The sequence below is a fragment of the Rhinolophus hipposideros genome (genome assembly GCF_964194185.1).
Source record: "Rhinolophus hipposideros genome assembly, chromosome: 22".
Taxonomy (NCBI): domain Eukaryota; kingdom Metazoa; phylum Chordata; class Mammalia; order Chiroptera; family Rhinolophidae; genus Rhinolophus; species Rhinolophus hipposideros.
In genome coordinates this window covers 30,196,016-30,215,042 of record NC_138068.1, presented here as the reverse complement: position 1 = coordinate 30,215,042, position 19,027 = coordinate 30,196,016, and the positions used below count along the sequence as shown (strand labels likewise).

At 39.7% G+C, this 19,027-nt stretch overlaps 1 protein-coding gene across 3 annotated transcripts in view; it reads left to right on the top strand.

The window, feature by feature from the left end:
* PAK5 (p21 (RAC1) activated kinase 5) overlaps positions 1-12,953 on the top strand; it is a 276,764-nt gene extending 263,811 nt beyond the window's left edge. For all 3 annotated transcript variants that reach the window (XM_081034207.1, XM_081034209.1, XM_081034208.1), the window contains exons 8-10: positions 6,644-6,769; positions 8,386-8,520; positions 10,730-12,953. In XM_081034207.1, coding sequence (XP_080890333.1) covers positions 6,644-6,769; positions 8,386-8,520; positions 10,730-10,885 — 417 coding nt within the window. In that variant the 3' untranslated portion in view covers positions 10,886-12,953. The remainder of the gene's footprint in view (positions 1-6,643; positions 6,770-8,385; positions 8,521-10,729) is intronic.
* The last annotated feature ends 6,074 nt before the right edge of the window (positions 12,954-19,027 follow it).

Below are 19,027 nucleotides of genomic sequence, written 5' to 3'. Positions count from 1 at the left end.
CCAACTGCATCTCTTGGCATGGGGACTGTCTCTGGCCTCTGTAATCTGCTTTACACTACAAAGCAGGCTATTAATTCCAGGGAATTGGCATCCACACTCCCCAGGAAGAGCCTTTAAATGAGTCAGGGGAGCGGTGTTGGAATACTGTACTCCTGCCCCCTCTGGTGAAATAGTTCTGAGGCCCTGTCCTCCAACATGTCCCAGTCTTCCCCAGCAGGATTAAGCTCTGGTTCTCACAGCAGTAACTGGCTTAGTAATTAACCCTTAACTGTCCTCTCTTCCCTGTTGTAATTCCCCATTTCACTGTTAGTGTTCCCTGTGTCTCCCCCACAAACAACTCACATTGAATCCTCTCGTCAGGATGTGCTTTTGGGGCGCCCAAGCTAACATAGTGTACAGAAACAATGCAATGTGCCTGTGCCCTGTCACCCACAGGATTTGAAGGGAGGGTAAGCACAGGTAAAAGGGCACAGACAGGCGAGCAGGGCTTTAGACTGTTCCACACTCTCTTTACTGTGTCCCTGACAATCAGCTGGAAGTCAGTGTCTCTTTACCAAAGGTGTGTACCCCTAATTTTTCATTGTCTTCACCCAGTCCATTTAATTCATTGATATTATTTGCCTGGCTCTCTTGGGCATTTGGGTTTTGTTATCTTTCAAATAACAGAATTCTGCAATTATAAGAAGACCTGAAGATTATTTCCCAAATACTCTTAAATAATCAGAAACTTGAACATGTTAAATAGCTCTTTTTTCATTCCTTTCCAATAGTCTCTGAGATACACCCAGTTTCTGTCTCTCCTCCCTTCCCTGCCACTGTAGAGAAGTTACTTTTCCTAATGCAGGAAGCACAGCAGAAGTCAGGAGACCTAGGTTTGAGTCCCCCTGAAATACTAGTGTACGGGCTTGGGCAAGTTCCTACCCTCTCTGCACTCTGACAAATGGCAGAGGAGCAGGCTGAGGCCTCTGTGCCCTTCTGACGTAGCCACTATGATGCCCTTTTGGGTTTGGCAGCTGAAGAAGTAGGCCTTAAGCTGAAAACACCATCATCAGGCTGGCCCTTTCTATTACCTCTGTTTCTTTGTCCCCGGGTCATTGCTTTTCTTAAAACAGTTCTCCAACTTTAGTGAGCATCATAGCCTCTGGAGACCTTGGCAAGAAACAAATTCCTGGGCTCCACCCCCCAGTGACTCTGATTCAGTCAAGCTAGGTGGCCTACAAGAACCTGCATCTCTAACAAGTTCCCAGGGGATGCTGGTGCTATACACTTTGAGTCTCATTGCCTATAGGAAGGGACCAAGCACAGAAGCGTCCACCTTTTGCCTTCCCATTATCCTGGGCAGATACAAGAATTCTTTAGAGTGTATACAATTTACAGAACAAAGATTTTACATTCTATTTTAAACCTGTAGCTGCCTTGTGAATAGACTCTCTTTTGCCCACCCTCCCATGTTTTTGTGGGGACCCTGGTTCCTAGCCAGGACACATGGAGATGGATAGGATCACAGGTTTAAATAACAGCTGTGAGCTCTAAGCTCTAGTACCTTGTCTGACCCCTATGGACCACGCTTCATCTCCTCCTTGTAGCTGGTGGGCAGTATGCTAGCTACAGTTCCTTTAGCCTATCTGTATTAGGGGGAAGAAGGCGGTTTCCTAAGCAGGCACATTGTACAATTCTATGGAAAATAAGGCTCAGCTTAGAGTCTATGTGATTTGCTTTTAAGATCTGCCTGCAATGCTTTATTATACTCATTACTTGAGTTCTCATTATCTACTTGCAGATCTATTTGGACGAGTGTTGTGTGTAATTATGTTCCTTTAGGAAATTGTCTCTTTTATGTACTTGGATGAGTAAAATAAAAATCAGGCAGATGCACTTATACTCCTACAACAGAAGGACAGGCCTGGCTTCCAAGTGTCAAGTTTCTATTTCTCATCTTACATTTTGTCTGGGAGATAATTATGAGTCTGTCAGGTTTGGGGTCTTCTTTTAATGTCTGGAAAGAGAAAGCCACACCAGAGATATTGACAGTAAAAACTGCCAATACCAAAATGCTAATATATTCATCTCCTTAATCATTTAGGTCTCTTAAATTTACAGGCAAACAAAATGTATTGGCAAAATTGTTCCTCCTTCACCATCTGTGTACTAGGGTTGCAAATTTACTCATACTCAAGCTTTGGAAATAACCACACATGTGCGCACGCACACACACAATTATAATTTTCTGTTTTTTAAAACTAACCTAGATTTCCTCACAATGCTCTACCAACTAGATTTCTTAAAATATCTTTTTAAATTTAGTATGCTTAAATAATTTAAATATTGTCAATCACAGTTCAACCACATTATCATAAGGTTAAACTGATACCTTTAAAACCTCAGTCTTTTAGATTTGGCCACCACCTACTCCCTCCTCCCACCTCCCACCCCCATCTTTCTCAAGATGGAACCTAAGAGAATAAGGGACAAATGTGGATTATGGTACCTCAGGGTGAAGGAGATAAAACCCATCTTCTATTCCTCTCCGGTCTCTGCCTTGACATGATTGACCTCTTCTGCTACCTGGACGGGTGAGGATTAACAAGTCCCATCAGCTGCTAGGCTTTTCAGGAGGGAGCCTCTGCAGCACTTTACAATTCCAGTTTCTTGCCTCAAGTCTTGAAAGCCATCCTTGAGGTTGCCTTCTTGTGTCAACCACAGGCTTGCACTGGGCACTTCCCCATTCCCTCACTGAGATTTAGTGGAGCTTCTAGATTGCTGAACACCATACAAAAGTCCTCTCCCTTGTTTGTAGGGAGATGTATGGTTCTCAGATATTTGATTCTAAAAGAAGCTGTTTTCAACAAATCAATGGTCATTTCATGGAAGCCAGTAGCATTGCTTCAGGTTCACTTCCACCCACTCTGTTGTGCTATCTCTTCATGAAGGCCACGTCGAGCATAGCCAAGGTTGATGTTCAGCTGGTATTCATTAGTGTATCTATACCCATTGTTAAAATATGACACTATTCTCATGCTTGTTGGTTAATATCCTCTATTTCAAGTCATTGGAGTATCCCCCATTATCCTAGCCCACCTCTTGCCTCATTAAAGATGGTAATGCCCCTAAGATAACTTCAGGATACCACTTAATTTTATGTCTAGATTCTGATTAGTCCAAATGAATCTGGTTATTAAATATGTTGGATATTACCTCTGAACACAGATGCATATGGCTTCTCCTCTCCCTTCTTTTGTGTTGGGGTACGTGTTACTCAGATATATCTGAAGCCCATCATTACCTGCTTGGGGTTGTGGTAAGTGATATGATTGAGGCCTTGAGATATGCTTAAGAATTGAATGTGCATGCCTACTAAAATTAGGAAAAAGGCAAAGATGTCCCCTCCCACCATTCTTTTTCAATCTCTTGCTGGAAGTACTAGTTAATGCAAGTACAATTGGATGAGTGTTAAAGTCTCTTCTGCAAATAATCCCAGGCTAAAATGGATGGACTGTAGGGTTTTCACTTCTCTGAATTGTAGACTTCTTTTACAACAGGGCAATAAGAATTATGGACCAGCTACAACAGCCTCAGAGCTGTCTTCTTCATACATATTGACATCTTATGATCTGAAGCATCTGGATTTAATTCTTTATATGCCAAACCAGTTGAGAAACCATTTCTCCATTAAACCAGCTTTCTCTACCATTCCATCTAGAGCAATCCAATCTCCTCCCATCGCAAACCATACCATCACTAGCACTGGCCCGATTAGAAAGAAGATCATGAACAAGGAAATGGAAGAAGAAAATACCACATTAATAATTTCCAAATCATTGCCTTATTTCATGTGTGTGTGTTTTTTGAACTTTTATTTATTTAAGTGTGTTTTTCCAGGACCCATCAACTCCAACTCAAGTAATTGTTTCAATCTAGTTGTGGAGGGCACAGCTCACAGTGGCCTATGTGGGGATGGAACCAGCAACATTGTTGTTAAGAGCACTGCGCTCTAACCAATTGAGCTAACTGGCTGCCCCATTTAATCTGTGTTTTAACCTTGATTCTAGAAACAGCTATCTTCAATAAGTCAATCTTGGTTTCAGAAAGAGCACAGTTTCAGAAAATACGACGTGTCTTCTACCACATGACCTGCTATCATATATGTATGTGTCAATACAAAATAAAATAAATCTATTAGCATGTTTTTTTTGTTTGTTTTGGTTTGGTTTTTTAGTAAATACTGTTTTCCCAGCTCTTAAGGAACACAGTAAGTCTTCACAATTCAAAGGGAGAGCTGTTGCCCCCAAGAAATATTATTTATAACCAGAGGGAAAATATCAGCATGAGAAAACAGTTTAAGATTGAGTGAGTGCTATATTCTCTCAAATTTGGAGAGGCGAGAGATCAATATGGGCTCCCGAGAAAAATTCTGGAGGAAGTAAGATGTGATTGGGGCCTTAAGATATGCTTAAGAATTAAATATACATTCCTACTAAGATTAGGAAAAAAGAAAAGATGTTCCTTCCCACAATTCCTTTTCAATATCATACTGGAAGTACTAGCTAATGCAATAAGACAAAAAAAAATTAAAAGTATGCAGATTGGGAAGGAAGAAAAAATATCTGTTCACAGATGACATGATCATCTATGCAGAAAATCCAAAAGAATCAACAAAAAATCTCCTAGAACTAACAAGCGATTATATCAAAGTTGCAAGATACATGGTTAATATAAAGTAGTCAGTTTCTTTCCTATATACCAGCAATGAACAAGTGGAATTTGAAATTAAAGACACAATACCATTCTCATTAGCATCCCACAAAATTTAAATACTTAGGTATAAATCTAACAAAGTCTGTACTAAATCTATATGAGGAAAACTACAAAACTCGGATTAATGAAATCAAAGAACTAAATAAATGGAGAGATAGTCCATGTTCATGAACAGGAAGACTCAATATTGTCAAGATGTCATTTCTTCCCAACTTCATCAATGCAATCCCAGTCAAAATTCAAGCAATTTATTTTGTGGGCATTGAAAAACTGATTCTAAAGTTTATACAGAGAGGCAAAAGACCAACATAATAAATAGCCAATACACATTGAAGAAGAAGAACAAAGTTACAAGACTGATTCTACTTTTAGGACTTATTAGAAAGCTATACTAATTGAGACAGTGTAGACTGGCAAAAGAATATGTAAATAGATCAATGAAACAGAATAGAGAGCCCAGAAATACACCTACATAAATATAGTCAACTGAGTAAAGGCAATACAATGGAGCAAAGATGTTCTCTTCAACAAATGGTACTGGAACAACTGGGCATCCACATGCAAAAATATAAATCTAGGCACAGAACTTACACCCTTCACAAAAATTAAATCCATATGGAAATATATACTAGGTGGAAGTATAGGTTTAGAAGGCTTAGAATGGAGAAGTCTGCATTAAGCATGGGAGAAAAAAAAGAGTAGCCAGCAAGAGTATATAAAAAAACAGAAGAAATGAGAGATGGGACCCAACCCCTTAGAAGCCCCAATATTTAAGGTGTGGGCAGCAGAGGTAGAGTCAGAGAAAAAGGCTGGAAAAAGTTCAGAGTGGTATGAAGAGAATCAAGGGAGGATTTGTGCCTTTGAATCTATACCTTTGATCTATGGAAATTTTAACTTCAAATGGCCATTCTGAACCATTGCCGACCAGTGCCTGAACCATTGTTGTCTATGAATGTATTCTGTCATCACCAACATCTCTAAGTGCCATTCCTCTTCAATGAAGCCATCTGAGGTTCAGACCAGATCATAATGAACAGGAATCAAGCTTCCCAGAAATAAACTGTATCCCTGTCATGTGAAATATATAAACTGGCAGGGCACCTAATGGTGCAGTATGTTCTTAAGAATATACTTCAAAGCTCAGTGCAAGAGTTCTCAGGATGTTTTTTTTCTTTTTGATGAAATCTAAAGTAAATAACATATATATATATACATTGGGTCATTAGGATAACTACCCTACACCCCTGATAACCAACTGCTAACATCCAGTTTTGACGCCCATTCCCACTTGCACTGATATTCATGTTGGCAACTTCAATTGTCATGAGCAAAAAGAGGGAAACAAAAAGAAAAGGGGAGCCAACATTTAAAGTGATATCTCAGAATCCTCTATAAATGAGGTCTTGCAATAATTCAAATATAGAAGTGAGGTTGGTTATTTGAATCATTTCATGGTACTTAGAAATTTAAATGTGCTCAATGCATAACAACTTTAACTGCAGCAGTTAGTACAAAACTCACATTGAGAGCAGCAGTCTACTTACATTGAAGCATCATCTGTTACTTTAAAGTTGTAGGTTTGAATTTTAATTAATTTGTTGTTTAGGGCATTGTAATTTGTGAAATTTTTTTTGGTTTCATAATTTTATTAAAGATATAAATAGCAGGAGTTTAAACACTTGTAAGTCAACCCTGGTGTAGCCATGAGAGGTTTTTCCATCAAAATGGATGGTGATTTTCCAATAATAGTGCCTGACAACCCCGCATCCGATATTTACAAGACCTGCTAATGAGCTGTTTTGTTTTGAGTCTTGACACTCTCTATATTTCCACATCTGGAAGCCAATGTTTTTAAGTTGTTAGTTTGTTGCATTCCTTTCCTTTCCAGATAAAGTTATCTGACTTCGGTTTCTGTGCTCAAGTTTCCAAAGAGGTGCCGAAGAGGAAATCATTGGTCGGCACTCCCTATTGGATGGCACCTGAGGTGATTTCTAGGCTACCTTATGGGACAGAGGTAAGGGGGGTGACAGTCATTGTTTGAGAGAGGCAAGGCCTGAACAAGCTCAGGGATACAGTGGTTCTGAGATAGTTAATGACCACAGGAGATCAAAGTGGTGACTTTTCACTTCATATTTGACTCCCATTCACTAGACTTGTCACAGAGTAGGTTGTGGCAGAAGGGAGACCGAGGATATTGCCACAACACTGACCCAGGGGTGTTTATTGAGGTCCTACTGTGGACACTGGGGGAGATTGACTCAAACTCTGATCTCACCCTCGGTGACAGGCATATACAGAGGAAGGCAATGTAACTTGAAAAGTGGCCAGAGACACACAGAGTTGAGCAGGTCTAATGATTCAACGGACAGAGTGTCAGAGAAAGCTCCACAAAATAGAGATAACGTTTGGATGAGCAATAATGTTTTCATATAGAAAAAACCATATATGAATGTTATATTTTAAAATGTGGCACAAATTCTGTTTCCTCTGGAATGAAAACAATTGCTCATACTTTTTTAAGGATTGGATATGTGAAAATGAGGGGCCAGAAGAGTGGAAGAAAGGCCTTCTAGAGAGGGAATAACTTGAGTATAAGCTCTGAGGCATGCCAGAGCACTCACACATAGAGGCAAGGATTTCATTTTGGCTGGGCACACGGTGTTTCCACATGTTATGGTGCAGAGGTGGTCTAGGAGAAGAGACACATCGAAGAGGTGACATGGACCAATGAGCTAAGGCTATTAACATAAGTTAAGACAGACTCTGCTCTCTTTCCCGTTGTTTGTTTGCCCTTGGATGAGTAGTCAACTTATTTTTCTCACTGTGTCCCCAAGAGCATAAATTCTCAGTGAAGGTCACTGCAAGGGTTATGGCAGGAATGCAGCTAACTGAGAAGAGGTGTAATGAGGCTATAATGGGGAAGTGACTGTCCTGGGAATTTATAGCACAGCTAGGGCTTCTCATTGTCCTGGCTCCCCATTCTTTACTCAGAAAGAATTGCTTGTCATCCCTTTGTTTTCTTTTCTCTGTTCCCTGAAAATAGTTCTATAAAGCCAGGTTTTGTGCATGCTGCCTCAAAATGATAAAACGCAAGGGAAAGAACCCCAAAGTAGGGGAGAAAGAATTATTTTTAAAAAATCAAATCAATAAAAGAATCAGAAAAAATAAAATAAAATAAAATAAAAGAATCAGAGTATATTGTGTTGTGCAATGTAGCTCTTTGCAATTTATTATGAATATGTCAAAACTCTTTTATGGTTGAAATGCAACTTTCTTCTCTATGTTCATAACATAAATAAAACTTTGAATGTTTTTCTCATCTTCCCTGATAGTAAACTACCAAAGTTAGCAGGGTAAAAAGAAAGTTCTGAACTTCAGAATGTTAACACATTCACGTGTACCTAATTGTCAGAATCTTCACTGAAGTTGTCTTTAAAAAGCAAACGAAGACCATTAGCAAACACTCGGTAACTCAATGACTCAGCCTATAAATCTTGATTGTAAATGTTGAGAGATTATAAATACCACATTAATTTATGAATAAGTATGAATCGATCTGGTTCCCTGGACACATTCAACATTGCAGAATGTTCTCCTTGCCCGAGATAATCAGGGGTTTGTGCTTCACAGGTGGACATCTGGTCCCTGGGGATCATGGTGATAGAAATGATCGATGGTGAGCCCCCCTACTTCAACGAGCCTCCCCTCCAGGCCATGCGGAGGATCCGGGACAGTTTACCTCCAAGAGTGAAGGACCTACACAAGGTGAGAAGTTGCATCTATTCCTAAAGTTCAAGATCGCTTTTGGATTTTTCAGCCTCCCTATAGTTTTAAAGATTAGCATATCACATCCAGAAGTACATCCTGGTTTATGGGCTGGGACTTGGGAATTAGAGTCACTTGGATTTAAATCTCTAGTCTTCCTGTTCACTCACTGAGCAAGTGATTCAGCTTCTCCGTGTCTGTAGTGCATCTGAAAAATGGGGTACGATGGGCTCCCCTCTTATAGGGTTAGCTAGAAGAGTAAATCAAGCACTCTGCTCAACACTCCATCATTAAATACCTGCTACATGCCAGGGACTGTCCTAATTGCTGGAGCTATCACAGCGCAAGACCCCAGATTTCCTGACTGTCATAGATTTTTCATTCTAGTGGAAGCAGATAATAAACTACAAACAAGTGGATGAACAAAATAATTTCAGAGAGCGGCATGTGCTATGAAGCAAATAAAAAAAATGGTGGTGTGATAGAGTGTGCAGGAGAGGGGGTTGGGAGCACATTTAGGTTGAAGAGTGAAAGCAGCCCTTCCTGGGGAGAGATCATCTGAACTGGAACCTGAATGGAAAGAAGGAGCAAGGCATGCAAAGATCTGGGAGAAAAATGTCCCACGGAGATGGAACAAATACAAAGGCCCTAAGCCGAGATGGAAGGCTTATACGGCTGAGCAAAGTGAGCAAGGAGAAAGGGTAATGTCAGAAAGGTAGGCAAGTAGATCATGTAGGACAAAGAAGGACATGTTAAGGGACTAACTAAGTAGTGTCTTTCCTGTTTTCCAAGGATTGTCAAGTAGGGCCAAACTCAGAAAAAAAATGCTGCTAAGTTGAAGAACCACCACTGAGGTGGCCACCAGGGAGGGCAGGGCTTACTGAGAGGGGCCATTTTCACAGGACCAGTGCTATAAACACTGACCCCCCCACACATCTCCTTTCCATTTGCTTCATGACAATAAGAGGAGTGGGCTGCCTTTTAGGGGAGGCTAGTTTGTAATGGTAGTGCCTCCTTTTCCTTCACCCTTAAATCTTAGGGAAGCGCCCCAGTAGAATCACTCATATACATTATGTGGACCTGTGAAAAACAGGAGACTGCTTGAATTGAACAGGAGATTGAAATTTTTTCTACATTAGACTGTTTAAATAATGAAAAGTGGCTAAATAATAATGAAAACTGTTTAAATAATGAAAAGTGGCTAAAATAGTATGGTACCAAAATAGTCCCACACCCAGTAGAAATGAATGTGATGTTCTTCAAATTCATGTACAAGAATAGCATTAATTCTACAGGTCAAAACCTGGAAACCACCCAAGGTTGTTTTCCAAACGGATAAATAATATGTGGTATAATTCAACAGTGAATACTACACAGCAGTGATAAGGATAAAACTTGCCACACAAGGGATGAATCTCACAGACACAATGAAGAGTGAAAGAAGCCAGACAGAGAAGAATTGACAGTATATGAGTATATGGCTCCATTTTTATAAAGGACAAAAGTAGGCAAAATTAATTCATGCTATTAGAAGTCGTGATAGTGGTGACCCTTTGCAGAGACATGGGTTTTGACAGGAAGGACGTCCGAGGTAGCCTCCTAGAATGGTAGAAATGTTGTATATTTGGATAGGGATGGAGAGAGAATAGGTGTAACTATATGTTGAAAGAAACTACTGTAAACCATATACTTAATATTTATAAGTGATACCTCAATATTAAATTACAAGAAATTAAAGGAAAAATGCTATCTGTGTTAGATATCATTACAGAAACTTGTTTCTCTTCAAGAAAGGGGATTTCACAAAGCCTAGGTGGTTGTAGTTGTTAGAAAAATAAAACGATCCCATGTTTATACCACACTTTATCAAACATGTGTGACCAGTGCCTGTACATAATAAGCATGTTATAGTAGCTGCTATTATCACTACCATTACTGTTATTATTTTATTTAGAGAATAGATTGTCAGTGTTTATTGTACCATCATTCACTCCTATTATTTCCAACTTAAAGAAGGTGAGGAAAACATCATGTGTTAATAAAGGAAATATCTTCTATTGCTTCCACAACATCTTTTTCCACAAGCTGATGTTCTAAAATTTGATGTTGTTGATAGAATGACTTTTCTGGGAATTAGCTGGGAAATTATTTTAGGGGAAGTAGGTTGTTTCTGTGTTAGTCCTCAGGATGGTATCTTGTGTTTTTACAGGTTTCTTCAGTGCTCCGGGGATTCCTAGACCTGATGTTGGTGAGGGAGCCCTCGCAAAGAGCCACAGCCCAGGAACTCCTCGGACATCCATTCTTGAAACTGTCAGGTCCACCATCTTGCATCGTTCCCCTCATGAGACAATACAGGCATCACTAAGCAGAGGATTCGTGCAGGTGACAAAGCTAGATGAGGACATGAGAATAATTCAGGAGAACACAAAAAACCATAGAACATGCAAAAGGCCTGTGCATTCTAACCAGCTGATTGGTGGGACAGTGTGATGACCGGCAGGGTTCAAAAGACCAGGGCATCTTCTTGTGTCTTAAACAGGCATCTCTCCACTAACAGCTGGTGTGGTCATTTGGAACACGGCTTTAATAAGTCATTATTATATTTTTCAGCCCTTCATCCAGCAAATCAGAAGGACTCAGTACAAACTCCGTTATGATATATCCTAGCCACATGCAGGGTAACGCATAGAGTTTTCTATATTGAAAGAATACTTTTCTGGCAAAAAAAAAAAAAAAAAAGGAAGAAAAAGAAAGGAAAACAAAAAGCACTTTTTTTCTTAATGGTAGCAGTGTAATGTATTTTGCAATGAATTTGTAATTTTTCTGTACGATAGTTTTGATAATTTATAGTACTTTGATGTCACGTAACCATTGTATCAGTTGAAGTAATACTTGTTTACTAGCAAGAGTTTGAACAAAGCCTTTCCTACTTTTTTACCCCTTTCAGAGTACCAACAATTCTTTAGGAACTTTGAATACTGAATGACTCTCAATCACCGTCAGCTTTAGTAGAATACCTTTCTTATCTTAACAAGTGTCTTATGTGATGGAAGAAGAATTTAGAGTGATGGTGATGGTGGTGCACATTTCATTTATCCAACCAAAAATAATAAAATAAAATTTGAGCCACCAAATTACTCCTTGGGATAAAGCTAAATATTTTTGAAAAATCACATTTTCCTTCGATGCTGTTAGTCACAAACCAGTTTTCACACAGCAGGATGTTTCCCCTTGTGCCCTCTCTCAAATGGGTACGACATCCCCTTGTGGCCAAATTTCCCTCCCAAGGAACAATTTCAGTCTAGGATCATTGGACTCTATTGAATGTTTCAATGAGGCCGTGAGAATTCCAGTCTCACAATGGGAAAGAAGAGAGAACAGGGCAAGATGTTTGGTTTCGTTTGTCACTGTTTTAAAACTCTGTATGCTAGCACACCAAACTCTTGTCTGTATTTACCTTTGTACCACAGTATTAATTGCTATTGTTCATGTATTGTGATGGAAGTCTGAACGGGACTGTAGAGGATGAATTAGGAAGGGGGTATTTTACCAGGTGTGACCTGACTTCAGTTGTGACCATGTTATAATGTGTTTCTGACATAGGAGAGTTGTGCTGCTGACTAGATCTTCTTGAATGTTGATAAAAATGAATGACTACTACAATACATTTTGTGTTGCTTGTTGGATGAATTTGCATGTTAACTGTAGGCCAATATAGATTTGCCTTTAAAACTCTGAAAGAGCTACATAGTCATCATTAGTTTCTATTAATTATGCATCAGACAAAAGCCATTTGCTACCAAACTGGAAAACCAGAGGCTTTTCTTAATGACTTCACATACTGTAATAAATATGAATTTAAATTTATGAAAATGCTCTGGTTGCTCTAAGCATAATTAAGAATTTTTGTAATTAATAGGTTGCTAATTATTTATTATAGTTAAAAGGAAAAAAAGGCATAAAATGACCTTCTACTGATTAGATTTTCAGTCTTCCCCCCCAACTGGAAATGCCTCACCATAAATAGGATCTGTAATTTTGTTTCATAAAATGCAACAAATTGATGTTTTATGTAAAATATTAAAATATTAATATAAGTATGTAAGAATAAAAAAAATCTAAATCCAGAAAATGGTAGTGCTAAAAGTTCATGGAACAGACTGTATTAATTTAGCCAGGACTATGTAGTAGAAAGAAAAGAAAAAGAAAATCTCTTTTTAACCAGAACAAATATTAAAACCATTGCAGAAAATAGTGGATTTTGGATTCCAAACATTTTTGACAGTGTAATGGAAATTTTTCTGTAATTTTCTTATCACTGGGTATTTTTTAAAGTGTTCATTGAGTTTACCAAAACTTACTGTAGCTTAAAAGGTTTTGTGAGCACTAACTATTGGCAGAAATTGCACTTGCAAATAAAAATAAATGTTTGCCTTTTTCCCATGTGTTATTAGAAACTGTGCTGAGTCCCCAGATTTGTTTTCTTGAGTAACCAAGAATGATTTCTTTATGATCTTGAGGAATGCAAATGAGTTGGTATAAATTTATATGTAACATCATGATCGTATGACCCAAAGACAAATATTCCCATCCTGAGAGGTTACAAATAGTGTAATACTGTGGTGTAGATACCACTACTGAAGACAAATAATTATTAAATTCTGAAAGTACAAGTTCAAGGAAAACCAGATTCATGGTTCAAGACTCCCACTCCACTTCCCTGTTCCAAAGATGCTGAACTGATCTGAAGGCTTTCACCAACCAAAAACACAAAAATGAGATTATTCTGGATTAAAGAAAGGGTGGTGAGAGCTCTCTAGTATCCTGGAAGAAAGCGTTGGGTTCCCCCTTTGGGTGACAAGGGAGATATTAACATTTAATCCATAAAGTTGAGAGGGACACTTGTATATAAAGAGCTAATTTCTCATCAGGGAATTTCAGAATATGGGCTATATACCTCAGGGAATATAGGCTATACCCTAATATAGACTATACCCTAATATAGGCTATACCCTCAGGGAATAGGCGAATAGAAGGATGAGAAAGGATGTAGTATATGTACCAGGGAAGAGAAAGATGGAGGCAACCTCTCCCAGACAGATCCCCAAAGCCATTACAGGACATGGAAGAAGACATCAGTTTACTTTGGCTATGATGGATCATGGAGAAGAAACAGAAACATGGCAACCCACTTAATTAAGTAATGGGATGCCAACCTGGAGAGTGCATTGGAGGCATGTACCGTGGGGGAAACTAAAGGGAGACACGGCTGCTTTTCCATATGGTGAAGGGGTCAGGGCTGAACTGAAACTTACTCAACTACATGTACCATCTACATCAAGACCACTCTAAATAGCAGAGGCTCTAGTCTTCAGGCTGACACAAATGAGATTCATGCATCTACCCTTTTTCCAATAGCACCTCTAAGGCAGCTGACTACAGCCAGATGGGTTACAGCAACCTTCCCGACTGCTCGCCATAAATTTAGGCCATCTGTTAGTGTGAGACCCCATGGTTTGGAGGAGGAACTTAGAAGAAAGAAAGCGTAATAAGAACACATACCATGTTTCCTGTCCCTACCTATCCACTGCACCTCTTTCTTCTGATACAAGTTTAGCACAAGCAAGAGTCGAGAGTTATTCTGAATTACAAAGCGATTGATTTTTTTAATGGATTAGACCAGTAGAATCCGAGTGAGTTATGGTTGTGTCCCCATTACCCACTGGGAAGAACACACTGAGTAGCAGTTACTGGAAAAATAAAATCATTCCATGAAGTTAACAACTGATTGAGTTCAGACTCCTTCCTCAAACCAGCTAAATGAATAGCACTGTGTCATCAAAGAAATGGCAATGAGATTCCAGGCAGAGAAAAGATAGATCTGCTCAGAAGCAGGAGCAAAATGTACAACCAGCAGCAGTTCTGTAAAAGTAACATGACATAGTACAAATCCAAATCGTTCAGGAAAGTAGGTCGACTTGAGCGTTGAAATGTGTGCATTTTGAGTTGTATTTCTAAGTCAAATGAATATATTACTTTAATGTGGGTTCTTCCAAAAGAAGAACCTAAGACAAAAACTTTGATACAAATAATTTATTTGGGAGATGATCCCAGGAAGTTCACTCAACATGGCAGAGTGAAAAAGTGAGACAAAGAGGAAAGAGAAGTTAAAAAAAGAAAAAAGAAGAAGATTTAATGAATGGGCTACCACATGGGCAAGTGGGTCCCAATCCCACTGGAAGAGACACTCTAGAATTGCCTTTCTGTGGGTGAAGATGCTGGGTATTTGTCCACCATCTCCTACCCCTCATTGGTTGAGAGTTGCTCTTAGGGATCAACTCCCAGAACTTTCATCTTGCCCTATACGTGGGCAAAATTTGTTTCCTCTGTTAAAGAGGGAGAGGCACAGGAAGGTGTGGCTCTATACAGAAACTCACAAATGACCTCCAGGAAGGACTGAGGGAACATAGGTGGGACCCTGACAGCATCTCCTACATAAATAGATATAATAAAGGACAAAAAGAAGACTTGAGAAAATCTATATGTTGCTAATTTCTGGGTCAAAATACAGTAGTTCCCCCCACCCACCTTATCAGTAGGGGATGAGTTCCAGTATCTCCAGGGGAAGCCTGAAATCAGGAGTAGTACTGAACTCTATATGTAATGTTTTTTCCTATACATACATGCTTATGATAAAGTTTAACTTATAAATTAGCCACAGTAAGAGAATAGCTATAATAACTAATAAAAGTTATGTGAATGGCTTTGGGGCCATTATTAAGTAAAATAAGGGTTATTTGAACACAAGCACTGTGATACCACCAGAGACGATCTGATAACCCAGATGAGTACTAAATGATTAATAGGAGGGGAGCTACTAAGTGACTAATAAGAGGGGAGCATATATAGCATGGATACGCTCCACAAAGGGATGATTCATGTCCTGTGTGCGACAGAGTGGGACAGCTTGAGATTCCATCACACTACTCAGAATGGCATGCAATTTAAAATGTATTGTTTTCTTCTGGAATTTTCCATTCAGTATTTTTCAGACAGAGGTTGACCACAGGTAACTGAAACCGAGAGTCACTGAAACTGAGCAAAGTGAAACTGCCGATAAGGGAGAACTCCTGTAGTGTTTTAAAAGCAAAAGGATCCCTTATCCTGAAAGGTTTGGTCCTATAGGAAATGCTTTGATTTTTATACCTCATCATTGTCAGCATCTTAACTGAGCCCTCCAAAATTAGGCAATGTCAGCACATTATTCATAACACCCACACAGACCACACACACACACACACACACACACACACACACACACACCCCATTTCAGTTCCATGAGAGCAGTGATGGTTACCTATGTACTTCACTGATGTGTCTCCTGCACCCAGACCAAGGTCTAGAAAACACACGATCGGTGCTAACAAATACCGCATTTGTCAAGGAGCCTTTGTGAATCCTTCCCCAGCAAACAACCTGACAGTTTCCGTCACTTTAAATGACAACTGAAGTAGCCGTTAGCCCTGGTATTCTTCGCCTAATTTTGCATGCTGGACACTCTTGGCTGTCTGAAGAAGCTTATGGACTCCTTCTCAGAAAAATGGTTTTAAATGAATAAAGTAAAATATTTTGGCTTCCAAAGGAGACCAATTAAAGTGTACTTATCAGTTTTTAAAAATGTGTATGGTTATAATGCATTAAATAACAAGATCTTGTGAAGGTCTAATAACTACCGTAATTTCAAAGTAAGGAGTAGAAATGATTTTTTGATATATCTCCAAAAAGCGTAATGCGGTGATTTCTATTGACGACTCAGTGATTTGAAGCCTAAATTCATAATTGAAGGAAATGCCACATTTCATTTGAGGTTAGTAAAAACAAAAGGTGTAACTTTTTCCCATCCAAGTTCATGGATTCCAACAGTCTCCCCCGCCTCCCAAAATGATAACCCCCTGAGGAGTTTACTGGGCTGGGCGTGGGAGGGAAATCTCTGTATAGCATACTCTGAATTCAAAATAAACTGACATGGAAAATTGTGGCTCCCAGGTTTAAAACCTCTGCATCAGTCCCTTTGGGTCTTTCTTGAACTTGTATGGCAGGTGAAATTGGAATACACGTGTTAGGAATTATGCTAGGAAAATGTCAGTAATAATACCTTGTATGGAGCATTTCCAGTGTGGCAGGCAATGTGCTGAGGACTTAAAAGAATCCTCAAATAACTTTGCAAGGATGGGCGAGTGAGCTCCATTTTCAGATGACAAAATGAGCAAAGAAGCCCAATAATTTGACTAATATTGCAGATAGGCAGACAGCAAAGGGTTTTTAACCAGTTTTCGTACTGCTACGTCAAAATCACCTGGGGAGCGTGGTAAAACTACAGCGTCTAGGATCTTACCACAGAGATTCTCAATCCTGTAATCTGGGATGATGCATTTTCAGTGGCCCCTGGGGTGATTCTGATGTAGCCTGCTTGCAAATTGCACTTCCATGCACAGTGATTCAAAGCTCTGTCTCCCTGGTTCTTGGGTGTTTGTGCCCAGTGCCAGTTTGGACTCCCTTCTGGGTAAAACACCCCAGCTATGTAGGCAGCACGTGTCTACCATATGCTGCAGGGCATTCCTACCATCTTTTTTCCATGTCTCCACCTTTCTCTGGTGTCTCCCACACCCACAGCTTTGACAAGTCTTTCTTAACAAAAGGACTGAACAATTGGCGAGAGAAGAGAGTGATAATCGTTCAGGTGGTTTTCTCAGTCTGGAGAACAGAGTGTCCCCTGCCCCCTGAGTAGACTTCACTGGGAGCTATTTCCCAAGGATGGGAGAACCCTAAAGAGCCATGGCCAGAATTTAAATCAAACTCACCCTCTCCTCCCATCTCCCATAAAGAAATATGCTTATTTCTTTCTTCTTGCCTGGCTTTTCCAGGCAGGCAGACCAGCAACTAGACCCAACATCCTTTTCTGCCTTCAAGGCATTGTGTTTAAAACTCCAGTAGAAAAGAAAAATGACAGTTAAAAGGGTAATTGAGCATCTGTGGTTTGTCTGTTTTCTCTCCCATCTCTGAGCTTGCGCAGCAATGCAGATAGATAAGCCACCACCTCAGCTTGTTCTTGGTATACAGTAGCAGCTGTAAAATGCAAAACAATGACAATGGCCATGAAAGGAGCCCAGGGCTGAGGCCCAGGGCTGAGTCAGTCCGTCGGGACACCTTACCTGGACACTGCTAATATTAGGACATCTAACCAGATAAAGATGATGTGATTAATAATAATAATGGTAACCACGCAATGGGACTTTTTTTTAAGGGGAACAGGACTTTATTGGGGAACAGTGTGTACTTCCAGGATTTTTCCAAGTTGTTGTCCTTTCAATCTTAGTTGTGGAGAGCGCAGCTCAGCTCCAGGTCCAGTCGCCATTGTTAGTTGCAGGGTGCGCAACCCACCATTCCTTGTGGGAGTTGAATTGGCAACCTTGTGGTTGAGAGGATGCACTCCAACCAACTGAGCCATCTGGTCACCCAGGAGCTGAGTGTCAGCTCATTGACTTCATTCTAGTTGCGGAGGGTACAGCTCGTTGGCCTACGTGGAAATCAAACTGGCAGCCCCATTGCCCAGAGCTCATGCTTTAACCAACTGAGCCACCCATCTGCCCCAATATGGCTTTTTATACACACTGCATATCACAGGTAGAAAAATCACTCTTAATTTTGAGAACTAAGAAATTTGGATTTAGTCAGCTTAGACATAGGGATGTGGCAACATGACAACATTTTGAAAAGAGCCAAGACTCTATGTTCTTTTTAGAATGAGTTGTGTATGTATGTTGTTTACTTGTCAGTCTTCCCCCTATACACTCTAAGTTGTCAAGTTTACTACTGTATAACCAACACCTAGCCTGCACTCAGTAGGTGCTCAAAAACTGTTGAACAAATGAATGAATGACCATTTCAAAACTAATAAGAGTCTTATGTTTTGTGAAAGTAAATTTAAAATCAAATAAACACAAATTTACTTTTGTGAAAGCAAATTAAGCAAATGGAGTTTTTAGATGTATGACTCGGAAAGTTCTCAAAGTTTTTCTGAAGTGGTTACAGAAAACAAGGGTAACTATTTGATACATCTAAGTGTACATTTCTCCCCCGACCCCTGGATAGTTCCAAATAAATATGAACCTTAAAAAAAAAAAATACACAAGGGCCTGCCAGTTAGCTCAGCTGGTTCGAGCATGGTGCGCATAATAATACCAAGGTTGCCCGTTAGATCCCCACGTTGGCCACTGTAAGCTGCACCCTCCACAACTAGCTTGAAACAACTACTTGACTTGGAGCTCATGGGTCCTGGAAAAACACTTACAAAAAAATATACAAGGTACTGAAAAAGGAAAGGGCTTGTCAAGTTTGGAGCATGGGGTAAGCTGACCACAAGTGACAAAAGAGTAGAGTAAACCGTGGGGGAAGGTCCACCAGTACCAAAGCATCTCCTTTTCTTTGTGCAATGTGCAACTTGTAT